The following is an 18,501-nucleotide window of genomic DNA, read 5'->3' on the forward strand; positions in this document are numbered from 1 at the left end:
AATAAGATTGGTGAATTTGGCAGCAGCCCAACTAAGGTGTGTATAGTAGAAACTACTATGCTCAAGTATTCTTGAGTTTACCTTTAAGCAATAGGCATGTTTTATACAGTGACTAATGTACCTTGATCATAAGCTCAGCACCTACAAACTATAGAACCATGTCATAGGTTTTAAAACTTTTATTACACTTGAGAATTTTCTTCTTACCCTAAAAAGGAAATTGAAGGCAAAAATGAAATCTGAAGGAACATTATCACAAAACAAACTATTGTGTACAGATCCCATTATAGCAACAGAGCAGGGGTATTGACTCAGAACAGTACGTCCTGCAGATTATTAAAACAAAATGTCTACATGTGGCCAGAGTTGCCTTAGGGCTGTGTACAACTACTGGTACATTCGCCAGGCTCCACTCCCACCCATGCTCCCCATTCCTCCCATGTTACTCCCCATTCCCATGCCTCCAGAGTTGCCGTAGTATCCCCCGGCACCGTTGCTGTTTCCACCGTGACGACCTAGAAAGAAGAATTAAATCATAAAGCCTTGTTTGCAATTAATCGTCTGCCAAATTATATAGAGCTAGAACAGTTGTAGAAATGAAAATTTACAACTAATACAAAATATTTTAAAATTGAATATTTAGAGATATTGATTAACAATAGGTGTGTAAGGTGACCTCTGCTTTTTAAGAATGGTTTGTTGCCCATTCCAGTTGTTAAGCTAGTGGTGAATTGCCAAAGGTACACCTCCAGTTGCTGTTAGGGAGTTCTGGAATTTGACCAAACAGTGAAAAAGTGATCTTCAACAGTTTAATCAGCTAGTCTAGTCTAATCTAATCTTTTGTACTGATGTGTAACTGACAATAGGAATATTTGTGGAGCCTTCTTCATATGCTTACTGATGATTACCACCAATTACAACTACATGATGGGACTGCACAGCATTCTAAATCTGCCAACTTATCTGCATTTTTATCTGTTAATTCATACAATAAGCTAGAAAATAGAACACAATGGACAATCTTACAGCAGGGGATCCCCCACACACCGATCATTTGGGCTCACTAGCAAAGAGGCAAAGGCAGTTGTCTATTGGAGTCAGACTAGATCATGAATATCTACTCCCTCAAAATGGATGACACTGAAATTGGTGGTACAGCAGCATTTGATTAACTGGGCAATGGGAGTAGTCGTTTCATTCAGATAAATATGAGGTGTTGCATTTTAGTAAAACAAACAAGGCCAGGACTTGCACAGTTAATGGAAGGACCCTTATCCTACCATATTATCAAAGAGAGACCTGCGGTGCAGCTATATGGCTTCTTGAAGGTGGCATCACAGTAGTCATGGTGGTGAAGATGGCATTTGGCAGGCTTGCCTTCACTGGTCAGAGCACTGAGTACAGGAGAGTTGGGATGTCATTACAGCTAAACAAGGCCACTGAGTACTGTGTAAAATTATGGTTAAGAAACATGTTATTAAACTGGAAAGAGTGCAAAAAGATTTAAAAAGTATGTTAGAAGAGACAAAAGTTTGCGTTATAAAGGAGAGGCTGGAAAGGCTGGGACATTCCTTCCCCTTCTTCCTCCACTTCAAAAAAAAGACTGAGGGGTGACCTTACAGATATTTATAAAATCATAAAGGTGAACAGCCAGTCTTTTCCTCAGGGAAAGGAAGTCCAAAACTAGAGGGCATAGGTTTAAAATGAGGGAAAAAATTTAAAAGGGATCCAAGGGAGAAATTTTTCATGCAGAGTGGTGCATATACAGAATGAGTTGCCACAGGAAGTGGTCGAGCCGGGTACACAACATTTAAAAGACATTTGGATAAGAAAGATTTAGAGGGGATATGAGCCAAACACAGCAAATGGGAATAGTCCAATTTAGGAAACCTGTTCAGCATTGATGGGTTGGGCCAATGGGCCTGTATCTGTGCTCTATAAGTAGTGTTGACAAAACCGGCTCGACCACTCATTTCAGCCATAGTTGGAGAAGGTGGGAGAAGAACTTGTTTGCAGCATAAGAGTATCCAACGGCAATTAATTACATTATGAACACATCAAGTTGAAATAATAGACTGCAACTTTCCTTACCATAAGAGCCCATATTGCTCTGACCACCGTAACCAGCATAACCGGACATTCCATGGTTCCCTGAGCTCCCATAGCCTCCCTGGTTCCCTGCAGAAGACAAGAGGCCTTTAGGTTTATGCATGGACATTTTGTTTTTCTTAAAAAAAGGTTAGACAGACCAGGCTTGAAATTCAACTCACCCATTGCATGGCCTCCATAGTTACTGCCATAACCACCAGATCCTCCTCCAGCAGTGGAGTTTAAAAACAGCTCAATGTATCGATGCTCTGAAACAGGATCAACATCTTAAATTATAGCTTTGATCAGAAAGGTTCCCCTCAACAGTTTGCAGTATGTAAAACATCCTGTAAGCTACCTAAACCACACAGCACTTTCCCATGTACTTTTTCAGGCATTTAAAATATCCATTAGACTTAATGTTAATTTTGAAGATACAGCAATGTAGTTAGTGGACCAGTAATCTAGAAATTAAATCCCATTCCTTAATTTTGAAAATTTAAATTAACTGAATAAATACCTAATATCAATGAAAAACACTGAAATATTGACTTAGAAACTCACCTGGTTTATAAAACCCTTTAAAAAGAAAACCAATTGAAGAGGACCTATATGCTGCTCCAGAGCTACCATAATGCAGTTTTTCTGAACAATCCTTTGGAATAGCCTAGAAATGATTCATAGCTCCTAGAAATTTAGTACAGTTTCAAGTCCAGTGACCTTTCTCCAGAACCGCTCTGAAGCAGGTGAGGTGCCGGAAGACTGGAGGTTGACTAACGTGGAGCCAATATTTAAGAAAGGTGGTAAAGACAAGCCAGGGAACTATAGACCAGTGAGCCTGATGTCAGTGGTGGGCAAGTTGTTGGAGGGAATCCTAAGGGACAGGATGCACATGTCATTGGAAAGGCAAGGACTGATTAGGGATAATGAACATGACTGTGCGTGGGAAATAGTGTCTCAAATTTGATTGAGTTTTTTGAAGTAACAAGGGAATTGATGAGAGTAGAGCAGTGGCCATGATCTATATGGGCCTGACAAGGCTCCCCATGGGAGACTGGTTGGCAAGTTTAGATCTCATGGAATACAGGGAGAACTTGCCATTTGGATACAGAACTGGCTCAAAGGTAGAAGACAGAGGGTGATGATGGAGGCTTGTTTTTCAGACTGGAGGCCTGTGACCAGTGGAGTACCACAAGGATCAGTTCCGGGCCCACTACTTTTTGTAATTTATATAAATGATTTGGATGTGAGCTTAAGAGGTATAGTTGGTAAGTTTGCAGATGACACCAGAATTGAACAGCGAAGGAGGTTACCTCAGATTGCAACGGGATCTCGATCAGATGGGCCAATTGGCTGAGAAGTTTAATTTAGGTGAATGCAAGGTGCTATATTTTGGAAAGGTAAATCTTAGTAGGACTTGTACACTTATGGTAAGGTCCTGGGGAGTGTTGCTGAACAAAGTGACCTTGGAGCACACATTCTTAGCTCCTTGGAAGTAGAATCACAGTAGATAGGATAGTGAAAATGGCATTTGGTATGCTTTCCTTTATTGGTCAGAGTATCTAGACCCACCTGCCAGCATCAGGCCCACATTCGTTCAAACCCTTCTTATTCATATACCCATCCAAATGTCTTTTAAATGTTGCAATTGCACTAGCCTCCACCACTGCCTCTGGCAGCTCATTCCATACACATACCACCCTCTGCGTGAAAGAGTTGCCCTTTAGGTCTCTTTTACATCATTCCCCCTCACCCTAAACCTTTCCCTCTAGTTCTGGACTCCCCCACTTGAGTCCTGGGTAGATAGGATAGTGAAGGCAGCATTTGGTATGTTTTCCTTTATCAGTCAGAGTATTGAGTACAGGAGTTGGGAGATCATGTTGCAGTTGTACAGGACATTGCACACAATATTCCAACTGTGACCTAACCAATTCTGGTCTCCTTCCTGCCAGAAAGATGTTGTGAAACTAGAAAGGGTTCAGAAAAGATTTACAAGGATGTTTGCCAGGGTTGGAGGATTTGAGCTATAGGGAGAGGATGAATAGGCTAGGACTGTTTTCCCTGGAGTGTCGGGAGGCTGACGGGTGACCTTACAGGTTTATAAAAACATGAGGGGCATGGATAGGATAAATAGACAAAGTCTTTTCCCTGGGGTCAGAAAGCCTAGAACTAGAGGGCATAGGTTTAGGGTGAGAGGGGAAAATATGAGACACCTATGGGACAACTTTTTCACGCAAAGGGTGGTAAGAGTATACAAAGGAAGTGGTAGAGGCTAGTACAACTGCAACATTTAAAAGGCATCTTGATGTGTATATGAATAGAAAGGGTTTGGAGGGATACGGGCCCGGGTGCTGGTAGAGTTGGACCGAAGGGTCTGTTTCTATGCTGTATACCTCTGACCCTAAGTGCCATTGGTCATGAAACATTTACTCTGCTTTCTCTCCACAGGCGCTGCCAGACTTGCTGAGTTTCTCCAGCAGGTTTTATTTGTTTCACATCTTCAGGTCTTTATTATTACTATATAGATTATGACACAAATTTACAGTGGGAGCCAGAACATTACATGATTTGGCACTGGATTCACTTCCAGATGCATGAGTTTGGTAGTGGTTATCAAATGCAAAAAAATCTTCAGTTTGATTAAACCATTTCAATTCCAGGCAACCTTCCAGCCAGAGTCTCCCCGATATCTAGCTAGCTGGTCATATTGTTATAATTGTTCTGGAAGAATTTCTCTTTCTATCTTCAACAGGTACTTATTCTACAATACCTGGGTGGCCATTACTCTCACATGAGATCAGATAATATTAATCAACAGCTATGCACATCTAGCACAAGAGCACCCACACTTGTCTACTGGATCCCAGATAGTACAGATCCCTTGGCTACTCCTGCAACTAAGAAATGGAAAACAATTCTGGAACCCCCAATGGAATAAAGAAAACCAAATTCAACAGAAACGGTGAGAAAGCTGAGAAACTTCTTCCATGCAATTCAGCTACCTAAAATCTCAACAGTTGCAGATGACAGCATTAATGCTACAAACTTACGCATGTGAGCTTTATCCTTAGACATTGCTGCGACTGCATCCTCATGTGTTGCAAACTCAACATCGGCCTCCCCTGTAGCTCGACCATCACTTCCATATTCCAGGTGGATACGTAGAGGATTCAGGGGAGAAAAGAACTACAAGAGGAACAAGATGGCAAAATTACTCCACTGGTTTCAACTGAAGTAACAGAAGATATTTTAATAAGTGCAAAAGATAAGAAACACAGTCATGCAGTTTACAAATAGCTGTGATTTATCACTGAGAACTTACATGAGCAACATCATCTTCTCTTGCCCGAAATGGCAGACCCCGCATGTGTACAAAATGTCCACTCATATAGCCTGAGCTGGCATCTCCAGCTCCTCCATATCCATGGTTACTCATACCTTTCAAAACAACACAGATTTATAGACCTTTAAATCTATAAACAATAGATAAATACCTACACAGCAACAAAACAAAGTAGGATAAACAGTCTACAGTCGAACAGAAGACAACTCAATGGGTAAATGGCCTAATTCTGCTCCTATATCTTACGGTCTTCTAGATACCAAAAGCCCAACCAAACAGGCAGGTGTTTAATGCACAACTCCAAGGAGTGGTCTCAGTAATAAGAGCTGATGCATGATAAAAAAATAACTGACACCAAGGACTGAGTAACAAAGACCAAAAATGGGTTGAGTTTTCCAAATATTTAATTGGAGGTAATTTCTGCTCATCCAAAACTTCCATTAGACAATTCTGTAAATTTAGCAGTGTCGGAGTCGAGAGATGTGGCGACATACAGCCAGATATCAGCAAAGTACATGGGAATACTCAAGCTAAATCTCACTTCAACATCCCTGAGGCTACGCGGAGAGGAGACAGTTGCATTGAGAACACAGCCAGAGAGGCAGGAATAAGTTCAAACAGAAACAGGCATTGTTGGAAGAAACTCTGCAGGTCTGGCAGCATCAGAAGATTCACTGGACTCAAAATGCTAACTCTGCTTTCTTTCCACAGATGCTGCCAAACTGGAGTTTCCCCAACAATTTGTTTTTGTTTCAGATTTCCAGCATCTGCAGTCTTTTTCTTTTAGTAACAGTAAGAAACTGAAGATGGGACAATGGTTGCACAAATCTATGGTGGAGAGCCAAAGGCTAGATAGTAAGTGAACTGGGGACAGGTAGTTTCAGGGCTGAATACATTAGGATGAAATGTGATAGAGAGAGAAAAAAAAATCAGTAGTCCACTGATGAGCCTTGCAAGCCTACATGAGATGACAAAGTTTCGAGGATTCTGTGAATATGGGTTCGAGCAAGGAATTTCATGAAAGCTAAGATTTATAGAGGATAAGCAGAAAATGAGCTTGAGTAAGCAAACATGATAAATTGAGATGGGGGTTGACATCACCCCCATGAGTTGCTGAGCTCAGAGGCTGAGGGAGGAAAACAAAAGTTACGTTAGGGAGAAACATATGAAATATGCATGCAACTTTGCCCCACATTTTATGCCAACACCACTAGAAAAACTGCCTCACGTTATCTCCCCCCATTAGTTGAGTTTGCCCCTTCATCTCTAAAAATACTCACATACCTCTGCCACCTCTCATTGCCCCAGGACAATCGTAGTCATCACTGCCATAGCCGTAGTTATCATATCCATTGTAATCGTCATACCCACCATACCCTGCAAAGAAACCATTAAAACTAGTCATTTACACACTGCTCATAGAATTGAATTCTGTGATCAGTTAATTGAAAAACATCTCTAAATGGCAAATATAACAAATTCAAATATTAAAAGATATATTTTGGGAGAAACTGGAAGTTCTTCATTGCCTTTGATGTATTTTGGAAAACTAATGGGGCCAGAAAAGGAAGCTGAATCCACCAGCTGGTGGATCAGCTGGTTCAGAAAGGAATTTGGAAGAGAAAAACACTTACGGGAGAATAGCACAGCTGTAGGATGGATTGTATCTGTACCACTGCTTTGAAAGAACAATGTAGAATTATGTAGCATAGAAGGAACCCAATCTGTAGGTTGCACATGCCACAGTCACCTACATCACAGCCTCAACTTTTACATTTGTTTTATGTGGTGGATACAGAAGTATTTAAATCTTTACTTCTTCCAATTAATGTAAAAGAAAATGGTTACTTAAATCACTTTCAAGTTAGAAAGAAGTTTAAAGACAACTCTAGACTTTGCAGTGAAATCACCTGAATGAGAAAAACAAAAAAAGGTATATCCAAGAGGTCGGTTTAGTAGCTGTGAAATGAGATGTAGACATGAGGAGTAGACTGTATGATTCGAGCCCAGTCAGGTTTCAGCACCCCTCAACACCAAAACTTCAAGAATTTTAGTGGAAATCTCATTTATTCCATTTTAATGACAATTCTTTTTGAATGTTGGTCTGAGAGACACAAAAATAAAATTCACAGGCCTTCCGAGTTACAATACTTTCAGTGCTGCCGAAAGAATTTTAATGTCAGAAACTTGACATTCAGACTAAATATAGCAAGAATATATGATTGCCAGAATGGAAGTTTGTGTTATTTCTCCAACTCAGTTCTGTTACTAGTGGTTAATTCTGATCCAGGGGGTGCCTTACTAATACACTTTAAAGAGTTTCAACCAGCAGAGGTATATATGCACAAACATACAATGGATATCATAGATATTCCAATGACATTAAGCAGCACAAATGCCCATTTAACCAATACTTACCACCACCATATCCTCCAGCTCCACGTCGCATTCGGTCATAAACACCCCCTCGCTGGGGACCAGCGCCGAAATAGCCACCTCGCCCCATTGGCCGGTCATAGGGACCTGGTCTCTGTCCCATCAGCCTCTTTGGTGGATCATAGTATGCTCTGACCTCACCTCTGCTGCTTTTAAAGATCTCAATATACCTACACCACAAATGAGGACTGATTAATATTCAGGACAAAAACTTGTTAAAAAAATCTTGGACAGCAATTAAGAAACTGAATGTAAAATATTAAATATTAGATTACTTTACAACAATCTATAGCAGTTTCTAGTGCACACCAACACTACACAATTTAACAATTATTCCTACATATGCTTTAACAATGATTTCTCAATACAAGCATACTGTTTAAAATCAAACAATTACTATTTTGATAAATTAACATTTACACCATTCTTCTGTTAAGTAATTTCCTCAAAGCTTGGAGACCAACAATAGATTGGGTTCAAATGCACGAAAACATTGCTTAGCAAAACACAATCGCAACCATTGTAGTTACAATAAAGCATTATGGATCATCTTGGGCATTCACTGATCTGCAGCTTGAAAAATAGAAGGGAGCTCCAGGTAATGCCTGGGAGTAAAACTGGAGAGGGACACACTCAGCAAAGTCAACCAAAGGTTGCAGTGACAGTAAGGGAAGGGACATTGTTAGGCAGCAAAACATACAGTTCAGTAACAAGAAGGTGCTGAGCACAGTTATATAAGTGACCAAGCATCGTGCTGGCAATGATGGCAGGGCGTCAGGGGTGGGGGTGGTGAAATTTTTACTGCCAATGCACAATTTTTAAAAACAGCTCAACCACCTCAGCCATACAAGATTTACACAGCACTCCAAATAGGACTTTTACTAGGATACAAAAATTACAAGCCACCTAGAATTTGAGGCAGCTGTGAGACTTAAAAACAGGCAAAACATTTAATCATTTTGCTGACTGTTTTTTGATAAACCAATTTACTTGAATTTATTCATCACATATCACTACTTTAATTGGCACAACTCAAATCAAGCTACATGTGTAGCTTTTACCAAGGAAACTTAGGATAATAGAACAGCTCTATAAAGACCATCTTTCATTTGTGTATGAACATTGTTCTTAACTGAGTGCAAGATCAGTGTGTAGTCCCAGCCTCATTGTCATATACCAGCACCCAGCGTTTAAACTTGACTTTAAGATGAATAACCAACCCGTCCGTCCATCCCCACCTGTGCCCTATTCTTTCCTTGTGTTTCCCCAGTGCTTTTTCTGCTATCTCCTTTGAAGCAAACTGCACGAAGGCCTCCCCTGTGCTTCTCCCCTGGTAGTCCATCGGCAAAGTTATCCCATTTGGCACGATTTCCAACCCTTTAACCCAAGGACAAAATAACCCCATCAAGGGGAACAATATTAAATGATGCACAATTCCCAACAATATCTACAAATATATAAAAGATTAAAAGCCCAGTTACCAACAGATAAATGTAAAATGCTTATGATCTACATGTAAAACTTCAAGACAGTTTAAAACAACTTTATGTTAGTGACCCAACTTGCATACTGATTTCTCAGTGTTCAACTTCTACATAATTAAAAGAATAAATTTCAGCTTTAAAATTCATTTGAATTTCAACTCAAAACTGGACTGCTCTGGTACACGCAGTAAATGTTGGAAACAAACATTTTTGAAATCCAACTATATCAGATGAATAAGTATTATATACAAGTCAGAATGGAGACATTCTACTGTCTGAAGTTATATTTAGGTACATGTCACAAACATAAAGACAGTACTGTTGTTGCTTTAGACTTTTAACTAGAACCAATATTAACTCCAGTATAATTTGCAGTTTCCGTTAATGTTGCTAAGACTTTAAATTTACATTACAAACACACTTTAAAAGTATCAGCAGTTAAACATTTCAGATGACAAAAGGTTGAAAGCATTTGCCCACTAGAAATTTTAACAAAATAAAAGTTTATCTAATTAGGTGAACGAATGAAAAATACCTGTGAAAAACTGAACAATTTCCTCTTTGCTGCAGCCAAATGGAAGCCCACGGAGTCGTACTGTACCATCGTTGGAAGTATCAGTATGGGTGGTACCGCTATGTTTCAGAACCCAATCCATCTCACTGCCATTAGATTTGAAAACTATGGGGAAAACAGTACACTTCAGTGTTTCGCAAGGTTTAGCCACAATGTGACCCCATTTCAAGCCCTGAAAACCATCAGGGATGACTCATCGAAAGATGGGAAAAGAGTAGGAGTTGACACTGGCTGTCTTAATGCTTATATCCCCACTTAGATTGGTTCACTCAAGGAAGGGTACATTTGTTTTAGAAGGAACAAAGAAAAATGACTGGACTCCATCTGTTAAACTGCAATTAAAGATTGTACTACCTAACGCTTCAATGGATAAAGTAATGCTTCCCAAACTTTTTCCAACAGTTAGGGTTCCTACTGCCTATTTTGGGAAGCGATGGGAGAAGTGATGATTTGAGTCAAATATTCTTACAACAGATAGAACGTATAACTGTACAGCACAAGAATGTTATGCTGAACACAACACCAAACTAAAATAATCCCTTCTGCCTGCTCTTGGTTCAGATCCTTCCACATTCTTCATGTGCTCGCTCTTAAAACACCCCTTTTGTATCTGCCAATCACCAGCACCCCTGGCAGCACATTCCACACTCCCACCACTACCCCCCATGAAATGCAAAACTCCCAGTTTCAGGCATTTCAACTCTTGACGGGGGCAAAATTCTGACCAACAACGATGCATCTCAATTTTACTGATCAAGTCTCCCCTCAGCCTCTACCACTCTAGAGAAAACCCAGATTTTTCTAGACCTTCCTTATAGTTTATCCCTCTAATCCAGGCATTATCCTGGTTAAACAGTTCTGCACCCTCACCAAAATCTCCACATCCTTCTTTTAATGTGGTGACCAGAAATGAATGCAGTACATTTAAGTGCAAACTAACCAAAGTCTTCTAAAGCTATGTGACATCCTAATTCTTCTACTCGATTCCCCAACCAAATGAAGGCAAGCATGCCATATGCTGCCTTCACCACCCTATCAACTTGTCTGGCCACTTTCAGGCAGCTATGAACATCAACATGGCTCCACCATAACCTTGTTGCTCTTGTATTCAATGCCTTGACTAATATGCAAGAATTCCACATATCTTTGTCATCACCTTATATACCGGTTACCTTCAAGAGTCAATGGTGTCCACACCAAGGTCTCAGATAGTCCACACTTCCCAGGGTCCTAACCTTCAAAGCAGTTTCCTTACCCATTAGTCCTCCCAAAATGCATCACCTCAAACTTTCAGCATTAAATTCCATTTCAGGTCATCTGAGCAGCCTGTCTATATCTTCCTGAAATAATGTTATTCTCCCCACTATTTAACATGCCACCAACTTTCATTGGAAACACTGATCATATTTCTTGCACACCTCTCTATTTCAATATTGTTTACAGTTTTGGTCTCCTTACTGAGGAAGGGTGGTTTTGCTGTAGAGAGGAGTGAAGAAAATGTTTACTAGGCCGATTGCTGGGATAACGGAACTAACATACAAGGAGAGGTTGCATCTGGTAAGACTGTATTTGCTGGATTTGAGAATGAGGGAGATCTCATAGAAACAAAGTTCTGACAAGACTAGACAGGGTAGATGCAGAAAGGATGTTTCCAGTGGTGGAAGAGTCCAGAACCAGGAGGAGTCACAGTCTGAGGATAAAGAGTTTCGCATGGAGCACTGACAGGAGTTAGAATAATAGACTGGATGGACTGGGACATTTTTCTGCAGGAGTGTAAGAGGTTGATAGGTAACCTCAAAAGGTTTATAAAAGGTCATGAGGGGTATAGATAAGGTGAATGGCAGATGTCTTTTCCTTTGAATTCAAAGCTAGGGATACATTTTTAAGGGGAAGGAGAAAGATTTTAAAAATCAGACAACTTTTTTTTTATAAAGACTATTTGGAACAAACTATCAGAAGAAGTGGTGAATGCAGGTACAATTAGAAATTTAAAGTAACATTTCAATAAATATACAAATAGGAAAGGTTTGGTGGAATATGGACCAAAAAAAAAGAGTAATCTCAACTAGAAACATTGGATTGCTTTCTTTTCATGGATGCTGCCTGACCTGCTATGACCTCCAGCACGTTTTGTTCCCAGCAGATCCTTACATTTGCAGTAATCTGCTCTCAGGCTTGAGTAATACTGCGATTAAAGTATCATTATTGCTGAGGCATAACAGACAGACTGAAGAAAAAGTTAGCTTTAGCATGTTACTGCCTGTCTCATATTAATACCTGGACCAGAACTATCTAAATAGTCACCTCAGTGGATCTTGGATGGCAACCTAGAGTTTACAATGCCAGGTGAGTCCCGAGCACAATCCCAAGGTGGTTTGCCTTGGAGAACCATCGCCAAAGCAATCTTGAAAGAAACATTAGGATTTTTTGTAGCCATTTCCATTATTTTTCCATATACAGTTTCAGGAAAGAAACATGAATTGCAGCCCAAATATCCTAACAAAAAGACAAACCCTGACAAGAAAATATAATCAGTGCAATTCTGATCGGCTCATTTAGCAACTGGAAAAGAAATCTTTGACTCACTCAAAGCTATAAATAGACAAATATTATTTAGGGAGAAATGTATATTCAGAAAAATTCAGTTAGGAAATAAATCCCAAACAATTCAGAAGTGAGATTGGAGAACACCTTTGTGAAAAGAATACTCGTTTCCAACGTCAAGGATCACTCCAACCCTCCACAGACCTCCTGTTTATTTCTTTTGCTTTTCCCTACTGTTCCCAAATTTCCTGAATAAAATCTGTAACAAGTTCCAGTTCTGATGAAAGACTACAAACTTAAAACATTAACAGTATCTCTTTCTAGATGCTGCCTGACCAGCTGAACATTTCTCGTATGGTCTGCATTGGCAACAGCCTCAATAACGTACGCACAAGTGTCTGATCTGGAAGCAACAAACAACAGCTTTCAACTTACTGGCTCAATACCAGGTTCAGCAATCCATTTGTTAGACTGCACATCTGGTTCTTCATTACCTTCCAATGAAGAGTATCACGTCCTCATAACAGAATCTACCGCACATTTCCAAGTCAGATACAACTTTAAATGTTGCACAAGATAACAAAACATTGTGTTTGGATTAGTTGTTCAACCTAAGTAGGGGAGGCAGGGACAGATGTGATTACATAGCCAGCAAGATACATCTAAAAACTAGGTAAGCAGACACTTCCTGAAGATGGATTCCAAGAATGGCGATATTGCCTTCAGTGATGAGCGAGTCTTCTGTCCCTCCAACTTTAGCTGTTGCCTGGTGTGCATTACTTCCATTAGTAGCAACTTACTGGAATGTGCAGAAGCTCCAGCACAAGCAGCACACTGACCCATTATTCAGTTACAAATTTGATCTTGTTGCATCTGAAACACTATTCAGTGTCGAGTAATAGTTACTGACCTTCAATATATCTGTGGCCCATATACTTCCGATCTTTTGCCAAAGCCTTTTTGAAATCTTCAGCATTAGTCAGATGTACATATGCTTCACCACTTGGACGGCCCTCTTTGGAAGTGGTAAACTGCACTCCGCTCACACCATTTCGAATATCACACTCTACAACAAAAGAGCACAAAGCATGTAATAGTGCAAACATGCAGTGCCTTCAGTAGCAACTGAAATCAGTCTCATCACTTGAGATGATTACCTGAAAAGAACCGCGTCACTTCTTCTGGCGTACATGACCACGGTAGGCCACGGACTCTGACAACGTAATCCTCTTCTTTTGTGGGAATCTCAGGCTCTTTCTCTGCAATCACAAACACTGAATAGCACATACCCGAAGGCTGAGATCAAACAATACAATTTATCACAAATTAAGTCAATACCTACCTTCAACTGCTGGCTCCAAGTTGGTAAAGATTTCTGCGAAACAAACATGTTTGATTAATTCTGATGAGATGTAAAACTTAACAAACAAATTATTTGAGCTCCAGATCCTTAACATTTTGTATCAGGCCTCAAATACCTTTATTAGGGGATCAGCAAATTATTTAATGAAGATACACTTTCAGTGTCTTAATCATTAAAGTTGCAATAAGATAGGTTACTGTCTGCACAACAAGCACACCGAGAGCACTCCAGCAAATCTGATCCTGGTTTCAAATGGCAAATGTGACTGATCTGAATTTCAAACAGAAAGAGTACTCTTCAAGTATGCTCAACTGTAGGCTTTAAATTCTCTGAAGACCTCAAATTGCACAGCAGGACAGTGAGCGCATAGTCGAGTGTAGTGCTGGAAAAGCACAGCAGATCAATCAGCACCCGATAAGAAAGAGAAAAAAAAACAAATTTCAGGCAGAAGCCTTTCATCAGGAATGAAGCTTACGGGCCGGGGTGTGAGGGGTAAACGGGAGGAGTAGATGAAGGTATGGGTGAAAGTCATAGGTTGAAGAGGAGGGTGAAGTGGATAGGTGGGAAGCAAGCTGGACACGTAGGACAGGTCAAGGGGGCAGTGCCAAGTTGAGGGCTTGGGAATGGGATAAGATGGGTAGAGGCTTCCCAGGGATGCTCTCTGAAATGATCTGCAAGTTGGCATCCTGTCCCCTCAATGCAGAGAGATCAGGTGCACCTGCACCAACCAACCAACCCATCCCACCACCCCTTGGCTAAACACTTCAACTCCCCCCTCCCACTCCACCAAGGACATGTAGGTCCTGGGCCTCCTCCCTGTCCAAACCCTAACTATACAACACCTGGAGGAAGAACACCTCATATTCTGCCTCAAGACTCTCCAACCACACAGAATCAAGGTGGATTTCACCAGTTTCCTCATTTCCTCCACTATCCCAGTCCCAAACCTCCGACTTGGCACCACCCCCTTGACCTGTCCATCTTGTTTCCAATCTAGCCACTCCACCCTTCCAGACCTATCACTTTCACCCCCACCTTCAACTACCTATCACATTCCAAACTACCTGGGCCCCCAGCCCACGTGTCTCAACCCCCACGCCTCATTCCCGATGTCCGTAATGTCGATTCTCCTGCTCCTCGGATTATAAATCTGAGCGGGTTTATCAACTATCCATGTACCAAAGACTTATTTTCTACGAATAAGCTACGTATTTGAATAAAATTCTCCTGCCCCCGGATGCTGCCTGACCTGCTGTGCTTTTCCAGCACCGCACTCTTGAGTCTGATCTCCAGTCGTTACTTTCCCCTCGAGCATATATAATATTCCAGCGCAGTCCCAAGGCAGCGTTACCCTACCAAGAGATAGTTGGGGGGAGGGTCAGTGCCAGTGCGGCTCAGCGATCCCGCAATTTTATTTCTCCTTCTGTGTAGTTCTCCGAAGCCCGCGGGCGCTCGGACCGGTTGAAGGTGCCGATACTTATTTCTCAAACCGCAAGTTGGTTAGTGATCCCAGGCTACAGATGTCTCAGAGTAGGGTAACACTTGGGCGCCATGGGGGGGGGGGGGGGTGGAGGAAGAAACTAGTGCTGAAGACACGCATGCACACAGGCCTCGGCCTGGCTGAGGGCCCGCTCTCCCCTCCCTCCCCATCGCCCACCCTACCACCAGCATTCCCGCTCTCCCTTCCCATCCCATCTCCTCTCCACCCCCCAACACTCCTCCCCTCCCCCAAAACATCAAACACATCCCACAGACTCGTTGGGCCGCGAACGCAGGACGCTCACAAACCGGAAGAAAAGCCCGGGGAACAAGGCCCGGAGCCGCACTCATCCCCAGCACTGAAAACATCTCGGTGCTGACTACCGTCCTCCTGTGCCATCGTATTGAATTGTTCCGACCTGAGTACTCAGAACACAAACAAAATACGTTGACACCACCAGTATCCCTCCAACAACCGCACCCAGCGACACAACAAAATGGCGCTAGCTCCTACCCGCCGACTACCAAGTTTCGCGATAATTTACCTACCAAGCACCGCGGCCAGCCGTTTGTCACTCATTGGTCAAGAGTCTGCCAATTTCTTTAATGTCGCATGGTCATTGGTTTACGGTTTGTCAATCATCCGCGGGTGTACCTAAGACATTGGCTCAAAACCCGCTGGCCCCTGAGCGCTTTGCTATCCTCATCGGGGATTGGTTAAAAGCTTGTCAATCAGGCTTGTCCTGCCCCTTGGTGAAACTGGGGACGCTAAAGAAATTTCTAGAAATATTCGTGGAAGTATCTGAGGAGAAAGTGAAATAGAATTTATGGTTTAGAGTGACGATCTTTTGTAGTAGATTTTAAACAAGTTTAGACCTCAAAATAGGGGAAAAGGGAGAGGAGAACAAAATAGAAGATGAGAGAGTGAATTGGAGGAATGGGTGATGGTTATCTTTGAGCTAACTAATCTCAGTTTTCTTTTCTCCTCTCTTGAATATTGGAGTTAATTTAGTAACTTTCCCAGATATATAAATAGAAACTGTGGTAAAAGGATTGAGGTCAATGAAGAACTAAGTGCACAAAGGCAGAGGGTATACCTGAGGAGGTACCTGTCTTTACTGATGAAGATGTTGCCCAAATCATAATGAAAGAGTTGAGATAGGCTAAAACGTGATGAAACGCCAAGATTGGATGATATATGTGGTTCTGTATTGTTAGCATTGCTGCTTCACAGCACCAGAAACCTGAGTTTGATATCATCCTTGGGTGACTGTCTATGTGGCTTTCCTCTGGGTGCACCAGTTTCCTCCTACAGTCTAGAGATGTGCAGTTAGGTGGAATGGCTATGCTTAATTGCCCATGGTGTTCAGGGATGTGCAGTTTAGGTTGATTAGTCATGGTAAATATGGGTTACAGGGATATGGCAGAGGGTGGGATGCTCTTTAAAGGGAGCCAAGAGTGTGGTACTGGAAAAGCGCAGCATCTGAAGAGCTGGAAATTTGACATTTTGGGCAAAAGCCCTTCAGGCATGAGGCTGGGAGCCTAGGGGGTGGAGAGATGAATGAGGGGGGAGGGGTGGAGCAGGAGAAAGATAGCTAAGAGTGCAATAGGTGTATGGAAGTGGGAGTAAAGGTGATAGGTCTGATGGGAGGGTGGGGCAGACAGGTGGGAAGGAAGCTGGACAGATGGGACAGGTCATGAGGATGGTGCTGAGCTGGAAGGTAAGGTGGGGGGAGGGGAAGTGAGGAAACTGGTGCAATCCACATTGCCATGGGGTTGGAGGGCACTAAGGTGGAAGATGAGGTGTTCTTCCTCCAGGTGTTGAATGGTAAGGGGAGGCGATGGAGGAGGCCCAGGACCTGCATATCCTCAGCTCTTTGGCGGGGTTGCTGTGGACTTAATGGGCTGAATGGCCTGCTTCCATAAAACATTCCTATCATCCAATCTATTATGACAGTGGGGACCCAGTAAGATCTAGTGTACTAGAGTTCCAAAAGGCATTCGATGAGGTGCTACATAAAAAAGCTGCTGCATAAGATAAAGATGCAGGGTTTAACGGGCAATGTATTAACATGAACAGAGAATTGCTTAACTAACAGAAAGCAAAGGGTGGGGATAAATGAGGGCTTTTCTACTTGGTAATCAATGACTACTGCAATTATTCACAATTTACATAGATGATTTTGAGTTGGGGACCATGTGTAGTGATTCAAATTTTGCAGATGACACTAAGGTGAGTGTCCAGAGGTCTGTGAAACTTTGCAGAGGGAAATAGTTTAAGTGAGTGGGCAAAGGTCTGGCAAATGGAGTACAATGTTAATAAATGCAAAGTCATCCATTTTGGTAGGACTATTACTTGAATGGTTTAAAAAAAATTACAGCATGCTGCTGTGCAGAGGGACTTCGGTGTCCTTGTGCATGAATCAGAAAAGGTTGGTCTGCAGTTGAAACAGTTAATTTAGAAGGCAAATGGGCAGGATCCAAAATGGCAGGGATCGGAGAGGACTGCTTTGCTGAGCTCTGCATCTCCGTTCAGGCAAAATAGCATTCTCACCTCCCCACTTAAACCATTTCTATGATAATTTGATCTTTTAAATCTATATATCCTATATAATTTCTTTTATAAAGTTGCTTTTATCAAAAAAAACAATGACTAAAGGTAAAGGCTCCAGGAAGTCCCAGCACTTGGGACACTAACCTGAGAAGTCAGATACCTCCATGGCCGCAGCTGTAGCTCCCTCCAATAGTCCCTCAGAGTTGTTCTCTTACCAGTTTGCAAAGCAGTGAAAGATGATCAAGGCGTCGATCAAAGAGGAGTTCCGCACCAGACTGGATCCGGTCGCAACCAGTCTGCAGAAACAGGAGGAGCAGCTGGAAGGCCTAGGGTGAAGAACAGAAGAAATTGAAAGGAGGACTGTGGCTTCGGAGACCAAGATTTCATTCTGTAAAGGAAAGAATTTGAATACTGAAGAAACAGGTTCTTATAGAGCAGGTCAATGACCTCTAAACAGAGACAGGAGGAAGAACGTCCGTGTTGTTGGGCTGCCGGAGGGTGAAGAAAGTGACCAGCCAGTGAGCTTCTTCAAAAGCTGGCTGCCTTGATTCCTGGCCCTATTGGCTATGTCTGACCGGGTAAAAGTTGAAAGGGCCCATCTAGTTGGTATGCACAGACCCAGCTTGGAACAGCGCC

The 18,501-nt window shown here is 41.9% G+C and overlaps 1 protein-coding gene across 1 annotated transcript; it reads right to left on the bottom strand.

Annotated features, from left to right (window-relative positions):
* Positions 1-164: 164 nt before the first annotated feature.
* Positions 165-15,822, bottom strand: LOC140463663 (heterogeneous nuclear ribonucleoprotein H3-like). Its single transcript, XM_072557993.1, has 13 exons — positions 15,621-15,822; positions 13,812-13,844; positions 13,627-13,728; positions 13,380-13,535; positions 9,887-10,030; positions 9,106-9,244; positions 7,850-8,037; positions 6,716-6,808; positions 5,411-5,526; positions 5,139-5,274; positions 2,271-2,357; positions 2,092-2,178; positions 165-515 (listed from the first exon to the last, which is right to left on the bottom strand). The coding sequence occupies exons 1-13, from the start codon at positions 15,709-15,711 to the stop codon at positions 388-390; spliced, it is 1,500 nt and encodes a 499-aa protein (XP_072414094.1). The 5' UTR covers positions 15,712-15,822; the 3' UTR covers positions 165-387.
* Positions 15,823-18,501: the final 2,679 nt, after the last annotated feature.

Source organism: Chiloscyllium punctatum, chromosome 38 (assembly GCF_047496795.1).
Source record: "Chiloscyllium punctatum isolate Juve2018m chromosome 38, sChiPun1.3, whole genome shotgun sequence".
In the NCBI taxonomy this organism is placed as follows: Eukaryota; Metazoa; Chordata; class Chondrichthyes; order Orectolobiformes; family Hemiscylliidae; genus Chiloscyllium; species Chiloscyllium punctatum.